This window comes from Myripristis murdjan, chromosome 9 (genome assembly GCF_902150065.1).
Source record: "Myripristis murdjan chromosome 9, fMyrMur1.1, whole genome shotgun sequence".
Classification (NCBI taxonomy): domain Eukaryota; kingdom Metazoa; phylum Chordata; class Actinopteri; order Holocentriformes; family Holocentridae; genus Myripristis; species Myripristis murdjan.
Genome location: NC_043988.1, coordinates 25,731,653 through 25,749,613, shown reverse-complemented (window position 1 = coordinate 25,749,613; position 17,961 = coordinate 25,731,653). Strand labels below are relative to the sequence as shown.

Below are 17,961 nucleotides of genomic sequence, written 5' to 3'. Positions count from 1 at the left end.
GGAAACTGTCTTTCAGTGTTTTCCTATGAGTCTAGACCATCACTTCAAATCCATTTTCTAACAAAACAAAGGGGCACAAAACGTTCACCGCTCAGCGATACCTGTCCACGGACACATGTGGAGCACTGAGGTTTGATCAGCTGAAAGCCACAAGCTGGTGTGTAGATAAGCAGAGTTTCAGCAGAGAGTCAAATCTCAATTAAAGTCTGTCATTGTGATAAGTTGCTTTTTATATTCTACCCATCTCCATATTGCAGTCATGCAATCATATAATCAAACGTCCTTGTACGTGTGAACAAAGAACAGTGAATAAAAAAAGAAAGCTCACACAGACACCAAAGTAATCAGAGAATGAAATAAGACTTATTGTAGTGTAAATATATCGCAGCCATCATATTGAGACTTTTCATATATGGCGCTATCTGAGGCACTGCAGACAGAAGATGGCATTTACAAAAAGGGGAATAATACTGGGACGTCAGCGTGTATTTCAACATAATTACAGACAGGCTGAGTGCGTTTCACATTCACATGTAAAAGGATTTCTTCAATGTGATTTTCTTTGACTGAATAATTGATACTACTCCAATATTTCACATATTTGAAATTCCACTTCACTAAATAGCTCCATCATTTATAAATGAAATGCTTTCAGAACTGATCAATTTTCTGTCCTTCCCACTTATAAGGTGATGTTTTTCAGCATGCTGTACACACCCATATGTATTTGGGCATGTGCATGTGTGTCGGTCACGTGAAGAGCTACTGTCACACTGCTCCCTTGACCTGTGTTGTGTTTGTGTGTGTGTGTGTGTGTGTGTGTGTGCGCGCGCGCACACGCACGCGCATTTGTGTGCGCATGTGGGACTTTGAAGGAGTGAAAGAGAGAGAGAGAGAGAGAGAGAGAGAGAGAGAGAGAGAGAGAGAGAGAGAGTCGTTGCCTGCTCCCTGACCCCTCTCGTGTAAACACGGACACACTCCGGCGAGGTGCTGAATGGCGGTGATTATGAGAAAGCTCTGCGCTCCATGCACACACACAGATGCACAAACACACACACACACACACACACACACACACACACACACTGGGAGTTCTGCCAAGGAGGGAAGACCTAGAGAGCAAGGCTTCCCCTGGCCCCTTGCCAACACTCCATTAACAGACTGAGGAAGAGAGGGCAAGAAGGAGGGAGGGAGTGGGGAAAAAGGTGGAGAAAAGGAAGGAAAAGAAGGAAAAATCAGGCATACAGGAGGGCAGGAGAGAGAATGGAAGGAAGAAGGTTGTCTGAGGAAATGAAAGACCACATAAGTTTCTCTGTAACTGTGTGTTTCTTTCATAATCTGGGGGAAGGTTTGGCAGGGGTTAAGACCGTTGCAGGATAAAATATTACACCAGACATGATTAGAGTAATGTGACTGCAAAAGCTGGTAAACTGTATTCCATTACAGTTATTACAAAACATAGTAATCACATTACAGGTACTTATTTAAAGGTGCACTATGCAAAACTGCCCAGGGTCGATTGAAGTGAGGAACATTTAGACTCAGCTAAGAAAAAAAAAAAAAAAATAGAATAAGCATGTAATTTATCAGAGAGATAACCAGGTTGTCTCAAACAACAAGTTCAAACCTGTTACAGATTTGTAATTTGGGTCTAAATGGTCCTCAATTCAATTTGATCTTGGCAAGTTTGCATTGTGCATCTTTAAAAACAGGTATGTATGTTATGTCTGAAGGAGAGAAGATCTCTAGAGAGCGAGGTACGATGCATTAACATAATTTTATACATGACAAATCTATATTTTAACAGAATATTGGTGGATTTTATAAGCCAAGTGAAGCAAAAATTAACAAAAGCAATCAAACAGAGTTACTGTGTTTATTTATTTTTTGGTGTGTTGATTGGAGAGTTTGTGCACTCATAAACCTGTTCAAAAGTGTCTGTATCTATCTAGAGAGACAGGAAAGACAGGATGACGCGCAGCAAAGGACCCGTGCTGGAACAGGACCTGGGCCGCTGCAGCAGTGCCACTACATGTGGTACACACTCTACCTGCTGAGCCACAGGGGCACATGTCATCAGCACCGACTCCTTATGAGTCCTAATTTTTCTATGTGGGACGGCAAAAATGTCACCACTATCTCATAATTCCCTCATAATCCGATCAACCAATCCCTTAGAATCACCCCAACAACAACTAATCAATAATTCACGGGAACTCTGTGGAGCATTCAACTTCAAAACAGTGGGAGAAAAGCAAAGTGCTCAGCTGACTAGTGCTCATGAGATGCAGCATCATAAACTAGACTATGAAGTAGAGCGACAGAGTTTGACAGAACAAGCGAGAAAGACAAGGACAAACAAACAAAGATCTTTTGGGGAGTCACGTGTTGTTTGCCAGGTCATGCTCTTCCTGTCCTTTGCCCGTCTGGGTTGTTATCAGAGATTGGGCTTTGCCTGTCAGCTGACTACAGATGACCCCGCGCTGTGACTTCTGTAACCTCCAGTGCGATCATGTGATGGTCACATATGCCCAGAACCACAGTCAACTTGAGGCGCTCATCTCCTCGCTCTACCAAGTGAACAAGCATCTGGATGGGAGTCCTCTGAAAGACTTAAAGCAAAACAAGCTGATTAGGAAATACTTCAGGTCATGGCCTCATTGAAAGGCAGCAAACAACCAAAAATACCAGCGTAATTGAATTTTACACTCATCTCCATAATTTTTCAGATACTTACAGTAAGATACACATGGACTGTTGTGAATACACAGGGATGTGCACACATGAGATTTGAACTTCAAAGTCTAACCTTTTGCTGAACACATGATCCTATTGAGTTGCACACTCCCAATATCCATCACTCTCAGTCTGAGGTCATCAGTGTGCTCTGATGTCTGCACTATTTATAGAAACAGTTTCCTTGTTCCTTTGAATTCACACCCTTGATTGAGATTGCACTGGGATTCTGGATCAGGAGTGATATAATCACTTCTAATCAAAAACAAAAGCTCTAGTCGTTCCTGCACAAATTTGACACTAAAGACCAACTCTCCTTGCTGTGCTATGTACTCTGCGATGTGAAAGACACTGAGATGCTTAAATTTCACTTTCAGCTACAGTGAAACAATACAGAAAGCTTCAGTATAGCTTCAGCATGGTTGTCTGCTGTCACAATGTAACTGCATATTCATTGCTTAAAATGGCTATGCAAGATTTTTATGTAAAAATACGCGCCTGATCAGCCTAAATCACAAAATGGGACTGCAATAGAGAGGGGCATCTCATCCCTTGCAACTGAAACCCTGTAGATCTGCATTTTGGGCTCAAATGAAACTAAAGTGTTGCAGATGACCACTGATGGGGAAACTTGTGTGCTTACAGGAAGTGATTTACTGAAACTTAAGAGGAAAATGCAAATTATCTCCTAAGCAGCAGTGACAGCAAATGGAACTGACCAGCATTTGATTGTGTGTGTGTCTTTCTCTCTCTGCCTTCTGGTTTCCTTTGGCATCACAGACTGGTCAGATTGGGAAATGGGCAATTCACTGATGGAGTGCTCTTAAGATCATGTTCAGCAGGTATCCCTTTAACCTTTAACTCACAAATGACAGGAAAAATCTCCCCCCAAATCTCTCAGTGCATCTAATTTTTCACCAGGCTATGTATGTGTAGCTCAGTGATCACAAACCTGCTGATATCAATACAACAAATACATGGCACACATCAGTCTGCAGGTGGGGTGTAGTAAATAGCTGGCAGGACAATAGTGTAGGTGATGTGCATCTGATTTGTAGAATAAATAATTAAATATATTGTCTGAATCCTCTTAAAATTAAGGTAAGATCCAGTATCTATGTAAAATGGCTGAAATGTACAGCATAAGAAATAATTTTAACAGCCCTTTGAGCATCATATTCTTATTCGTGTCGCATTTGAGCTCTCAAAATAAACTCAATCACTACCTTTACCTCTATTTTAGTCAAAATGAAGACTAAACCCTATAAAGCCTGAACTATGAAAGAATTGGCAGAAAATTCCATTTTTTTTTAATTGAACCCTTTATTTAGTCCTATAACAAAATACATATATAAAAAAAAATTCAAAAAATATGTTATTACACGACCTTTCTGGTGTATGATATATGATATGTACTTGAAGTGCCAATGGTATGGTCCAGGGTGAACAGGGGAAGTGTTCAAAGGTATATAACAGTATTTTGGTCAAGTATTGATTAAACAGAAAATGAAAAACGGAATTGAAAATGTGTATCATATATGATACAAATGACTTTATAGGGTTAACTGCAGAGTTGCCATTAAAAGACTCCATACCGCAGACTCTTTTCCCAGAGCCCAGGCGGTTTATGTGCTGCCAGAGGTAAAGAAAAGCAAGCTTGGTGCTCTTTCACTTCCTGAAACTGAGAAAAGAAAAAAACCCAGACAAAATAGATTGGTAGACCATTAGGTTTCAATAAGCAGACCAACTGCTCCTTGGACTACTGAGCACCATGTCTGCAACACCAGCCCTCCTCTATTTGTGTGAACTGAACTCCTTGGATGCTGCTGAGCTGCACTGACAGACTGTATAATGGAATTTGACCTATATGTGATGTCCTTTTTAATCAGAGGTAATTGACATACATAGACCCTCATCATTGCTGCATCTACCCTTACCAACCATGCTGGGCGTCCAGCAGCGCCCTGCCTGTATGGGACCGGCTCTCCGCTTCACTCACAACAAATAAATTCCTATAGAACAAAGCAGAGGAACCGCTCTGTAAATTTCTGTACGTTTCCCATCTTGATTTGCCAATTTTTTAAAAAGAAAGAAAGAAAGAAAGAAAAAAGTTTGCTTTTTTTCACCCAGACTCCTTTATTCCTCGCCCTGCACAATTACGTGAGAAGTTTTTGCCACTGGATGGTTCAATTAATATACAGTAACCACTTTCTCCTTTTACCTCAGCCCCTCCACTCTCCTGCCTCCCCTGCTGAGGGGAAAAATGTGTCTCATTCCAATTTAATGCATGGCCAATTCCCACCTCGACAGAGCAGTAATTAAAATCCACACGCAAAGCCCCATTCATCAACGGAGATGACAGAGAGAGGAGAGGTGGGGGGGACAAGGGGCTGTGTCTCTGCACCTTTGATTTTGGGAACCCAAAAACTACGAAAAATGACAAACTCAGTGAAAGAAGGACGGAGGAGGGATGAGGCTGATTTCCTCACACATGTGACACCTGTTGTTTTCAGTGACTGTACTATTCCTCAAAGCAAACATATATTTGCATGTATGTGAACATATAAAGGTGTGTGTGCTTATGACTCTCTCTCAATCTGCACCACCTGCAGCATAAGGCAAGTATCACCGCCTCATTAGCATAGCCACTCCCAGTTTAAGCCCCACCCCTACTTTTAGTCATTTCCCCCCCTCCTCTGCTAGAGACCCCCCACCTTTTGCACCCCATGGCAGATTTTCTGTTTTGACAGCAGTCCTGCTGTGCTCTCTTAGCATCACACACACACAGAAACACACATACACAGACACACACACGCTGCATGACCATGACCCTTAGTGAGCCCTGCTCATATCCACAATGTCCTTCAGGGGCGAAGGGACACCAGAGGTGGGGGTACTCAGGGGTGTGTGTGTGTCATTGTTTGCTGTCTGTGATTACGCGTGTTGCCACCCGGCAGCTGTTTGCATGTTTTATCCCGCTGTCCAGCTACACATGGACGGGGCCATGTCTGGCGCCTGTGTGACATCACACCGCTCGTGGTCTAACTACATGCAAATCATACACACAGACGCATGCATACAAACAAAAGCAGACAGCTGGGCACAAAAAAAGAAGTGGCTGACTCAGGATGCATGTTACGTTGCTGAACATACTCTTTTTTTTTTTTTTTACAGAAAACACAAACACAAGCAGAAGAAGTCATTTGCAGTTGTGATGCCTCATTTTAACAACCTATTTAAAATAGCAAGAAGCTGTTTGGGTCAGTGCACATTGCCTCCCCAATCAGCACTGTCTTCATTATCCTTTTAAATTGTGAAAAAGAAAAAAAAAAGTATTTGAAGACACAGCAGCACAGCCTTGTGTTTCCCAGTGCAGGCTCTCTGGTCCCAGTGGTGGTGGCATATGTGCAGGGCCTCTGCACCCCCCTCCTTCTTTCTGTCTGTCTTTTTTCTCTCTCGCTCTCTCTCTCCTGCAATGGACTGCACTTGAGCTTGAATGGCTGGAGCGGGACAGGCAGCTGCCTAGGCCTGTGCTTGGGAGAGAGGAGCAGGAGCAGGAGGAGGAGGGGGGGCACACATTTTAATGAGATGCACAGTGTCAATGGCCACTCTCTCTGAAGAGGGCAAGAAGAAAAGGGCGCTCTCTCTTTTTCTCCGCTCCCCTCTCCTCTGTGCCCCTTTTCTCCAGCTCCCTCTCTCTATCTCCTGCCCTCCTCCCCAGCTGGCGAGGGGCTTTGTTAGGCGCCAGATGATACCCCAGATGCCCCGGCCCAGCCGCCCCTTTCAGCTACATTCACCAGCCTCCCCTCAGGTCAGGGGTCACCACCGGGCATCTGAATGGGTCTCCGTGACAACAGCGGTCATGGCGGTTGAGAGAGTGGCAGAGGTTTTTATTGTTGCTTGGTTGCCATGGACAGTGCTAAATTACACTGCATCAGCTATGTGGAGAAAACAGGTTTTAGGAAGAAATTCACTCAATTTCACGACAATTTGTCTGCAATAGGAAAAAAAAAATACTTTTCTGTTTCTACGTTATTTGACATGGTTGCTGGATTGGCTGGTGATGCTCAGTTGAATGCTAAACTACACTGAGAAAACAAGTAGGACTGAGAAAAAATGACAGGTTCATGAAATTAATATGAACCTCTTTCAGCCTGGGGTTTGGGATTCAAGGTTTCTGTGCTGATGCTCCTGCAGTTTGTTGGTGCTCAGCCCTCTGCTGGACAAACACATCGCTGCAAGGCTGTGTCTCCACAGAGTGAGCCGTAGGAGAACTTCAGTGTGCCAAAGCCCAGCGCGAACGGCCCGTGGTGCTGATGTATTATACTGCAGCTGTTTCTATTCATATTTTTCTTTCTTCCAAATCAAATCAAATATGTTTCAAATGCAATTCACATAGAAATATCAGCAAGAAACTTTAAACACATTTTTTGAGAAAATATGTTTGAGAAGATTTTCAAATTTGTTCACGCTGAGGATAACACTTACCAAAACATAAAATATATGAAGGAAAAAAGGTGGATAAAAAGATTGAAAAGCCTAACCCTGTATGCATGTATTGTGTGTTTCAATTTGCATTGTCCCTGATAAACAAATTAAAAGACTGAGAGAGTGTTTACATGCCACTTAAGTCAGTTAAGGCATGTGCTTATTTAGGCTCGGTGCCAAGAGTGTGTAAAATAATAAAAGATGAGCAGAAGAGACAGTGTTTTCTAAATCTGAGAATACACTGTGCAGACAGTTAAGTTTTTATGCTGCAGTGTTGGGCTGGATCTAGATAACGGGTCAGTTACAGCAGAAGTCCACAAAGTCAATGCAGTGATGAAAAAGTCGGGGCTTGTTAAGTCCATAGGGAGAAAGAGGGCCGGGGCTGGGTGAAGGGCAGGACAGGTAACAGGGATCAAAGAGTGGCAGAGGACAGGGGCTTCTGGGAAATGATCTGGAGGACACACAGAGAGGAACAACCACAGAGGGTTAAGAGGGCAGGTAGGCGAGGCTGAATATGTTATTTTTAACCTCGATTCAAGAGCGGGGACTGTTGCCAAGATGCTCTGTAGAGATGGAGCCGTGTAAGAGAAAGCACTGCTGCTAGCCAAGATTTTTTTTTTTGTCATTGTGGGAGTGACAAGTAAGTTTGCATCCTATGATATCAGCATGTGAGTTGACTTTCAGGGGTGTGGCACATCACTCGTGTAGAGAGGTAAGGTCATGCTGTGATTTGTGAGCTGGAGACTAGCAGTTTGAAGTCAGTACGGTGCTGAACAGGATACCTTGTCATGAGGATAAGAGTCTGCTCACAATCTTCGGTGTTATAATGGCTTGGCTGATTGATCTTCACTTTGTCCATAAAAAAGTGAATTACGTTGGTACTCACAAGTACATTTGCATTTCATTCATTACATGCCAAGGGTGTATTTCTAACCCAAGCATTTTATACAGTGTCTTTGATATTGAATTGTAGCAAGAGTTTCTCTACAGTTTACTCTTCTCTGACTTGTGTGTCTCTCTGCGCTCCTCTCCCTGCAGCCTCCATCGGTCACGCTGTCCAAACAGATCAAAGGTCACACGATAAGGAGAGGGCGAACACAGGGGCCCATTCAGCAATCCAGACCAATGGCATATAACACGTGGGCACAGAGGGAGAGAGTGAGAGAGAGAGAGAGGGAGAGGGAGAGAGAGAGAGAGAGAGAGTTTTGGCCCCAGAGTGCCTTGACAAGTCCTCACAAAGGGCAGGGAAAGTTTTTCTTCTTTTCTTTCAGGTGGCCATCGAGGAGCCTGATGAAAACATCTGTTTGTTGCACCAATACAGCCAAGAAAGGTTTTGAAACTCTACAACTCTACTTTACCCTTATGTCCTCTGGTTACCATTGGCTTATTTTACCATAGGCTAGGAGTATAGCAGTTCTGGCACATCATTTTTTTTTTTTTTTTTTTTTTTTTTTGGCCCTGATGTGAAATTACACTGAACACATTGGTAATGTAGAAAACTCATCCCTGCTTTTCATTAATACCTTTAGGTGTAATAACTAACTTGTCCGTTGCTTTCTGATATGTTGCACAAACATCACAGAAAACTACTAAAAGCCCCATTCAACTTTTTGTGTTGAGTTCTTGGTGTATGTATAAAATCAAAACAACTTGCCATTTTCTTAATTTTTTATATTTCTTCAAGGTAAACAGTGATACAAACCGAATGTGGCCTAAAACCTGAGTCACAAACAAAACTATGGTGAAACATTACACCCCGGCCATTTGCATTCTGGGGATTACTTTGTGTAAGTATTGGGTGTGTGTCTCTCTGTGCATGTGGCACGCATATTTGTGTGTGTAAATGTCTTTGTCTGTGTTTGTTGGCCTTTAGCCTCCAGGTAAACAGTGTGGGCATGTTGGTTAGGCCTGTGGCTCCCACCCGTCCATTAAGTCGTCCCACCATCAGATAGCAGAAACAACAGTAGCAGCCAGTAGAGCCCAGGATGCCCTCCAGCCCACATGCAAACTGCATCAAGTTCACACCGAGCCTGATTCTTAACCACAGCAACAACTAGCAGTAAACCAAGTCCTGCTGGAAACACGTGGCAAGAAGCTGAGCTCACTCTCGTCATTATGCAGATGAGCCTGGTTGTGTGTGGATGTGTAGTTAGACAGGAACGGGACTTGACCAGCAGAAGCAGACATGCAGTGATAAAACTTCACAACACTCCTTGAGTGTTTCACTAGAAACAGATAAGTAAAAACGAAAAAGAAGAAGACTGGTTCGAAACAAGTTATGGCAGATTGTGGACCAACTTGGTCGGGTGATGAAAAAAAATTAATCTGAAGGTTCTGAACCAGTGAAAGCACCCAAAATATGAGAGAGAAATAAATGAAACAATAAAGTATTTGCAGTTTTAGCTGAAAAAAAAAAACAGGCTGCTGGGTTTGAAAGGAGGGATAAGTAGTGTTGAATGAAGCTAAAAGCATTGACTCCAAACCAATAATAACAGTGGCAATTGGAAAAAAGCAGAAAAAAACAGAAGCGAGTCCTGTTGCCTGTTCATAAATCAATCCTCTAAGTGTGTGTGTGTGTGTGTGTGTGTGTGTGTGTGTGTGTGTGTGTGCAGACACAGGACATGATCAAGTCCACTTCATAATCTGGGTTTTCAAGGACCAAGACGCTAATGTGAACAGAGCCTTAGAGCTGTGGCAACACTCCAAATGTCAACCCTGCCCTGAATACTAATCTCTGATGGCAAATCCAAACAGCAACACAGATGAGTCAAGATTCAAAGGTTGCCAAACTGAGGCAAAATTGAGCTGGTTTGATTATGGCAACAGTGGCGAGGGAGACAGCCCAACTTCTGTGTGGAACTGGTTTTCCCTCTCCTTTAAAAAAAAAAAAGAAAAAGAAAGAAAGAAAACATAAACGCTGCTATTCAGTGCAAGGCGGCCGCTATTCCTGATTAGCTCCAGCATCTCATCAATAGGCCTGACTGTCTGCGCTGGCCTTTGGACAAATAGCCCTTTCTACTCAGCTTCACTCCTTACAGCTTTAACGGCTGGAATGGCTCAGAGAAGAGTTAATTATTGAGCACCACATGGTTGGCATAAGGGCCACGGCTGCCCCATTTCAGGGAACATATACGCGTCACAAGACGGCCCTTCACTTCAATACATGCGATGAAAAGAGATACACAGAGATAGATGCAGAGAGATACAGAGAGGCCAATCAGAGGCTGAAGGCTGCCTACTGCCTACCCGTTGATAAATTAGGTGTGCACTGCATCTGCATGAACAAAAACAAATATCTCAGTTTGCATACAAAGAGAAAAGCCAGAGGCTGTATGTTTTGTCTCCTGCGGTTGATTAAAAGTTTGTATATCCTATTGTCTGACTGAGTGAGACAGTTTCTATAGTTTGAGAGGTTTCAAATATCTGCTCCCACCTCCACAACCACACCCCCGCACCCACTGCAAAGTTATCCATCTTAACAAGGCATTTACTCTCATCACATTGAGTGCTAAAAATTTGTTTTTTCTGAAAACAAGTGAAAAAATATGCCAGTGGGATGAGATAATCCCACTTGTTTCCAAAGATAATCAACTTGTTTGCAGCTTTTTCTTGAATTAATCAGGTATATTTTCTTGATCCTAGTGGGCTGATTAACCTTATTCTGCCTTGTTTCAATATATTAAATACTTGATTCCACAAAAAAAAAAAAAAAAAAAAAACTGAAACATGTGAATCACCTCTTATGATGTGGATTGTTTTTCTTTGCATCAACCAAACACCACACACACACAACACGCACTTCCCTATGCTCCCGCTATCAATACACATTTGTGTTTAGTGTGAAATGCAGGATTCGCTGACAGTTACTCCTGAAGGCTGTCAGACTCATCGTCTCATGATTTTCTAATGATACCCTCCGAGAAGTGACAGGCTGACAGTGGACAGTGGCAGCAGCTCACAAGAAAAATTATTGGAGCAGGCTTCAAGAAAAGTCCACACATTGCAGCTCTGGAATGTTTATCGAAATCATAGTTTGTATCTGGATAGAGACGGGTGGTTGAGATTGTGTATGATCTCTTTTTCTGTCATTGCAGATACACTTTCTCTTCCACACACACTCTATATTAACTTTACCTGTGTCATCCTCTTCATTCTCCACCTCAGGTCAATTTTAGCTTGAATTATTGTCTTTTTTTCATCCAGTTTTTACCACCTTGTCATGTCTTTTTGACAATGTGATCATGCAGCTTTTTTTGCCTTGCTTGCACAACTTTTATTCTTTTCCCTCTCTCCTTTTGAAAGTTGTGCAAATTAACTGAACCTAACTCTGAAATATTTTATTGAACTGCTGACTACATATGATTTGATTCATTTTTACAAGGAACATGCACCATTTTCTAATGCCATGTTCCCAGTGTCATAGCTCCCACAGCGACCTCACCCTGAAAATACTGCCCGATTTATACGATCATCCATGGATCGTGCGCCCACCTTGGCTTTGAAGTGACATGTCACCACGTGGCTTTAGGCCTTTCCAAAACAAAACAGGCCTCATTCAGCGGGTTGGATTTGCAGCCTGTATATATCACACATCTTGAATTTGAAAATCTTCATGATGCTGCAGGGATTAGATCAGTAGACCTTGAGGACCACGGGGAGTAGTCATGACAGACTTTCCCAGTGAGTGATCTGATCTCATCAAAAATACATCAAGGTGTGCCCCCTCTGGACATCTGTAAGCAATGAAATATTAACCAAATGTAGTACCTCGAATCCACGCGTAAACAACTACAGGCACTATTTTCTTAAACAAAACCTATATTAATCGGAGCCAGCAGGATATCAGCTGTGAGTGCGTAAAGCAGCACGAGCAGCCCTGCAGTATCGGCTATCATGGGATCTCTGTCTTTCGCTCTCTCGCTCGTTCACTCTGTTAGTCATTGTTTGAGTCACAGGAGTGTGGCCTCCAGCACTTGAGCTGCCTCGGCTCTTTCCTGAGGGTGCTCCCTCTCATGCTGTCACACCCAACAGTCCTTCTCAACTTCTTTGACATGGATGCTGCACTGAAGTTGCTCAATTTCTGAAGTGGAATGAATAATTCATGCAAACTGGTGAGAAGGCAGAGCAAGAAAAAATAATCCCCAGCTGCATTTTCCTCTTTCCAACGAGAGGATACAGAGTTTCCTTAAAACTGCTCAGCAATTATTGAGGAAATGTTCTTGTACAATATATTTATGGCTATACGGTCATGCCGTGATCAATGTGCCTTCCAGTCTAATTGCTACTCAAGTAGAAGTACTGTTACTTTGCTGATATTTTGCTTCAGTAGAAGTTCTGCTGCAAAATGCTACTGAGGTAAAAGTAAAAAGTTGTTCTTTTAAAATGTACAGGGAGTAAAAGTGGCGGAGTTATTTATTCAGACCAGTAACTGTGTTAGCTGTGATCTTTTCCATGCAGTTATAAAAGGAGGAGAGAACATGCCTCAAACTAGATTATTTTAAAGGTGCATTGCACAAAATTGCTGAGGGTTGATTGAAGTGAGGACTCAACTGACAAATGTGGACTAAGCACATAAAATGAGGGTTGAGGCTACATAGTTCTCATTGCTACACCAATGCACTGATTTTATTCCCCTTTTTTCCAAGTTTATCCCACTTTGACCAGTCTGAATTTTTTTCATTGCGCACCTTTTATTGGAAATTTTGAAATGTTAAGAAATTGAACCAACAAAGTAGAACCAGTGAGTAAAAGTAAAATCACTGACTAAAAAAATATACAAAAAGCCACTCAATTACAGCGACATGCGTAAATGTAATTTGTTACTTCTTCCTCTGGGAATTTCAGTTTTCTTATGTATTACTGTAAGTCTCAGTGTAAAATGTATAGTAGCACACCACTCCCAGGTGCTGCAACACACCACAGCTTAACACACTTATGAAACTGAGGTGAAACTTACCCCCTGGAATGCCACCTAACTTAACTCAGGTGACATTCCAGCACCTTTGACATAACACTGTTTTATTCCCATTTCAAGAGTTCATGCATTTCTTAATCTGTTGGACAAGATTGTTCTTAATTTCAAATACAGGACTCAGTTTCAACCCTGCATCTCAGGCCCACAGGAAAAAAGGCAAGCACATGTTAGTCTCCAGTCAAAGTAAAGTCGCAAGATGTTTCGTCTTCAAAAGCAGAGAAAGCTATTGCGTCTTTCTGGACCCCTGGTTTCGAAAGGTGTGTGAATGCCTTGGGTCTTCACTTTCTTTTGAGTATAATTCTCATTAACGGCAGGGCAAATACATGAAGTAGTGGTGTGACACTATTAAAAATGAATGTGCCAGCCCTGTTTCCAAAATATGTCAATGATTCACTTCAGTCTTTTAAGATCTTTCTACCTTGGAGACTTGTCGTTAATTCATGATGAAGAATACTGAAGCAGCCAACTTGATTTTCCAGATATTTAGGGACATTTTCTCTGTATGAATCACAGCTGAGGATGTGCTAACTAATGCCTGGCATGCAGCAGAAAGATGGAAAGAAACTTGTCAGTGCTTGCTGCCCCCTGGTGGAGTGAGTGGGAGTAAATGCAAAAGGTGAAAGCAATGAGGAGAAACAAGCTTGGACATGGTCAACAATTACCAGTACACATAATCTGATGTAAATGTTTGTTTTGCCCTGGGAAGGGGGGGTAGAGGGGTCACCGGGGTTATCAAATGCTCAAATTCCCCTCCAGATTTTCCATGAGACAACCATAGAGGAAGGAATGGAGCTATTATTTCAGAAATGAAGGGGGCATACAGTTGGTCTTTTTTTTTTTAAACAACTTTTGTTGTTATGCATGTGTCAGTGACAAGATTCAAACACTTGGTGAAAAACTGTAGGACTATTCCCTCGCATTAACAATGAAGGAAAACATGTTGCAAGTTCCGAGCAATGGTGAAATTTAGAGAAAAAAGGGAATTCCTGTAAGTGTAATAGGTGCTACAACTGTCAGCTGACTAACTGTATGAAGCCAAACTGTAGCTACCCACATAGAAAACAGATAATTATTGTCAGAATTATTCTTGCTATTTTCTTTGGCTGTAGTTATTCCTCTTTACCTGTGCATAATCACCTTCTGTCCTCATGCATGGCCCTGCTGTTAACCTGCTTTATATTCATACCACAGTAACAAGTAAGAAAAATAAAGAAACAAAAAGCAAAGGCGAAAAACTAAAAAGTTAAGCATCTCCCTAAAACCAGTCCCAATGAAGGCAGCCAGTAAACTGCATTTTAAAGCAAATAAACATGTAGCAGAATATTTGGCCAGCTGGTTCCTCCTCACCTCATACAGTCTTGTTCCTCTCCTCTTAACAGTGCAGGAGAAAGTGCAAAGCAATGATAACATGTAGAGTGGGCAGAAACTGATAAAAGTATCTATAAGTTATAATACATACCAAGACTGCAAAGCCAGCGAACGACATGAAGCCAAGCAAACAGTTAACAATAACATTTCTTTTTTGAACCCATTTGGCAGATGTTATTAACCCACTGACTGTTAATGATTTGGCAAAAGTGAATCTGAAAGTGTTTATTTTACATGCATTAAATAAGTTTTATCTCTGAATTCAAAAGCATTTTAATTTAAGCTGTATCCAGCTGCATTGTGTTATGAAAGCACTTTTCGGTCTAGAGAGTGTAACTGCTTTTAGTTAAAATAAAAACAAGAGTTTAAAAAAGTGTCTATACCTAACTATCTACTGTAGCACCTGTTAAATGTTTGGTATCGACAGCTAAATTAACAATTTAGTTGAACAGATCTTTCTAAATATGAGCCCTGCTGCATTTCTGGAGACTAAACACCTAACATAAACTTGGTTTTTCTGTAGGCTATTTACAGCCCAAATTAAAAAGACTGGCTGTGTTGATTATAGATATACAAATGTTTTTCAGTAACTTATTTACTTCATTATTATTATCAGTATTATTTGTGCTTTGTTTTCCTTTACACATAAAGGCAATTTGATGCACAGTGTTCTTTCCTCTAAAAGGTAAATAAAACCAAAGAAAAATAATTTCTGTGCGCTTATTCATTCAGCGTGATTTTATACTCAGACATAAGTGAGCAGTAAACAATAAGACACAGTGCCCTTAACTTAATAGAGATTTATTTATCTTTGATTTCATATCCTAGACATTCTCATTCAAAAGGCATGAAGATAGAAAAGGAGACAGAAAATGGGTCATGGTTATAAATATACAAAGAGGCAGAATCTTTACAATCAGTAACATTACATAAGGGCTTGAGCTGACCATATGGACATGGGACACTGCGTTTTGGATTACTTAAGTAACTTTTGCCAAAACCCATATTGCACGCACTTTATCTTTCCGTCCCTGTCTGATTCTAAAGCTGTGCCTTACTGATAACCGCAGAAAATAGAAAAGTGATTCATGTGCACCCGCTTCCCTCCCCCCCTTTGGCAATGCTAAATATAGAAAACTCAGCCCAAGTGGATCCCAGAATTTGTGTGCATCATATTTTCTCCTTTGGTAACTCCACCCGTGGAAACCGACATCACCAAAACGGACAGTGTAACCCATGTCAATGCGGTCAGTGTTCACTGTTAAATACAAGCAGTTGACGAGTACCATGCCACGGATCAAAGAGCTGTGATTGGTCCATTTAAAAGTGAAGCACAGTAGTACAGTCAAGTACAAGATCACAGAATAGGCCACATTGGTCAGAACTGAAACCAGTCGACATCGGCTACTTCAAGTATCCAATGAAATCTAAGAACATACAATACATATTGTCAACCCCGTCTAAAATCAACAGCTTTCAGAGTGCACATTCACCAACATTACAAATCAGTTAAAAAACTTGGCACAAACTCGTAAAGTATTTATTTATGGAACGTGCAGATTACTAAGAGTTGCTGTTTTTCTCCAAGTGCACAAAAGTCAAGATGCCAGTGCAATAGTGTAATAATATTAATAATTACAACATTTCTTTCAACATAACATAATAAATATAAGACCATACAGCTAATACTAAAAGAAACCGTGAATGGAAGGGGAAACAAGAAGCCAAAGCAAACACTATGATCAACATCCAGCAATTAGCAATAACAGAAAGCTGCAAATGCAACCTTGAACATTAAAACACACACACACACTCACACACACACACCAGCCAATATGCACATACGTAGGCACAGAAGTTTAATATGGGATCTGGTTTTGGTAATACTGGATCATGTCATAGGTTCTGCTCCTGTAAAACAAAAAACGAGCAACCAGTCAGATACAGATGCTGCTTTCTAAAAACGAGTGAAAGAGGAATAAGTATGCAAATGTGCAGCTGAGTAAATCGAACATGGAGAGAGAGAGAGTGTGTGTGTGTGTGTGTGTGTGTGTGTGTGTTGCACTGACCTGTTGCTGAGGAAACAGTTCTGGATGACTTTGATGATGAAGGCGGCTGCCTCCTTCTCACTCACACTCGGGTTGAATCGCTGCCTGGAGGTGGCAAACAAGACCGGCAGGGACAACAGTGAATTACATGTGAACTGGTTTTTCATTTTCACACGTGCACACCAACACACACACACACACGCACACGCAGACAGCCATGCGCCCGACTCACTTGAGCAATTTGATGGTCTGTCCTCTGAAGCAGGGAAGTCCGGTGTCCAGCATGAGGGTGACCAGTGAGACCACCGCGTCCATGTAGGGCCTAATTAACAAGAGGAAATTATAATACAGCATCTTCATAATTTTACATTTAATCATTGCATTAATAAAGTGTTGTGCACCCCGTATGAAATGCTTTTTTTTTTTTTTAATTTTTCAGATTTTCTTTTAACATTTCAGAGGGACAACGATAATCTTACATTATTGCACGTGTTTGTTTCAAGGATATAAAATTTTGGCTAAAAGAACTAAATTAACTTGTTGACTTGAATCACGGTTTATAAGCTCCAGTCAGACTGAATCGTTCCAAACAGGAAAATTATCCCTCAATCAAATGATTCACAAGCTCCTGAGTCCTGAATTGAAGTCGACCGCTGATACTCAAAAGATTCACACAAGTAATAACACACTCATTAAAAAAACATTACGGATGTTAGCTTTAACCATACAGTGAACACAGTGCCTCACACTCACCTGACAGCCAGGTATCCCCTAACACACATCTCCATGAACCATTTGAAGGGCGTAGCCTCCATCTTGCCACCCATGATCATCACCATCTCATCTGTCAGCTTGATGTCCGGCTCCCAGCCGAGGTTTCCACCGGGAGAACTTTCAAACATGAATCCAAAATCTGGTGGCAGACACACGAGCTTAGTGGATTTTTTGTGCATTTCTTTACTGATCCAGTATCAGGTCAAATTGTTGTGTTGTCAGTTATTCAAATCACAGCCACACATGCTCACACACCGATGTGGATGAGGTGGCCCTGGCTGTCCAGCATGATGTTGCCGTTGTGTCTGTCTTTGATCTGCAGCAGAAACAGCAGCAGGCTGTAAGCTGCCATGCTGCGGATGAAGTTGTATCGTGCCTAGAGGGAGAGAGCATCAGAACGAATGTGAGATTAAACCGTTAGCCACAGTAAGCACTGAGAAATGTGGTTTCATTTCACAGCTTTGGTGTAAATGCGCTGGTGTGAATGACTGACTGATGATTGAGTGAGCAAGTTCAAGTTTATTTAAAGCCTTTAATCACAGGCCCAGAGTTTTCTGAAAGCAAAACAACCAT

General features: G+C 41.7%; 1 protein-coding gene across 2 annotated transcripts in view; it reads right to left on the bottom strand.

The window, feature by feature from the left end:
- Positions 1–15,351: 15,351 nt before the first annotated feature.
- Positions 15,352–17,961, bottom strand: part of pi4kab (phosphatidylinositol 4-kinase, catalytic, alpha b) — a 33,170-nt gene continuing 30,560 nt past the window's right edge. For both annotated transcript variants that reach the window (XM_030059757.1, XM_030059758.1), the window contains 5 exons: positions 17,644–17,764; positions 17,368–17,527; positions 16,847–16,936; positions 16,636–16,719; positions 15,352–16,477 (listed from right to left, as the gene is read on the bottom strand). In XM_030059757.1, the coding sequence (XP_029915617.1) occupies positions 16,426–16,477; positions 16,636–16,719; positions 16,847–16,936; positions 17,368–17,527; positions 17,644–17,764 (507 nt within the window). In that variant the 3' untranslated portion in view covers positions 15,352–16,425. The remainder of the gene's footprint in view (positions 16,478–16,635; positions 16,720–16,846; positions 16,937–17,367; positions 17,528–17,643; positions 17,765–17,961) is intronic.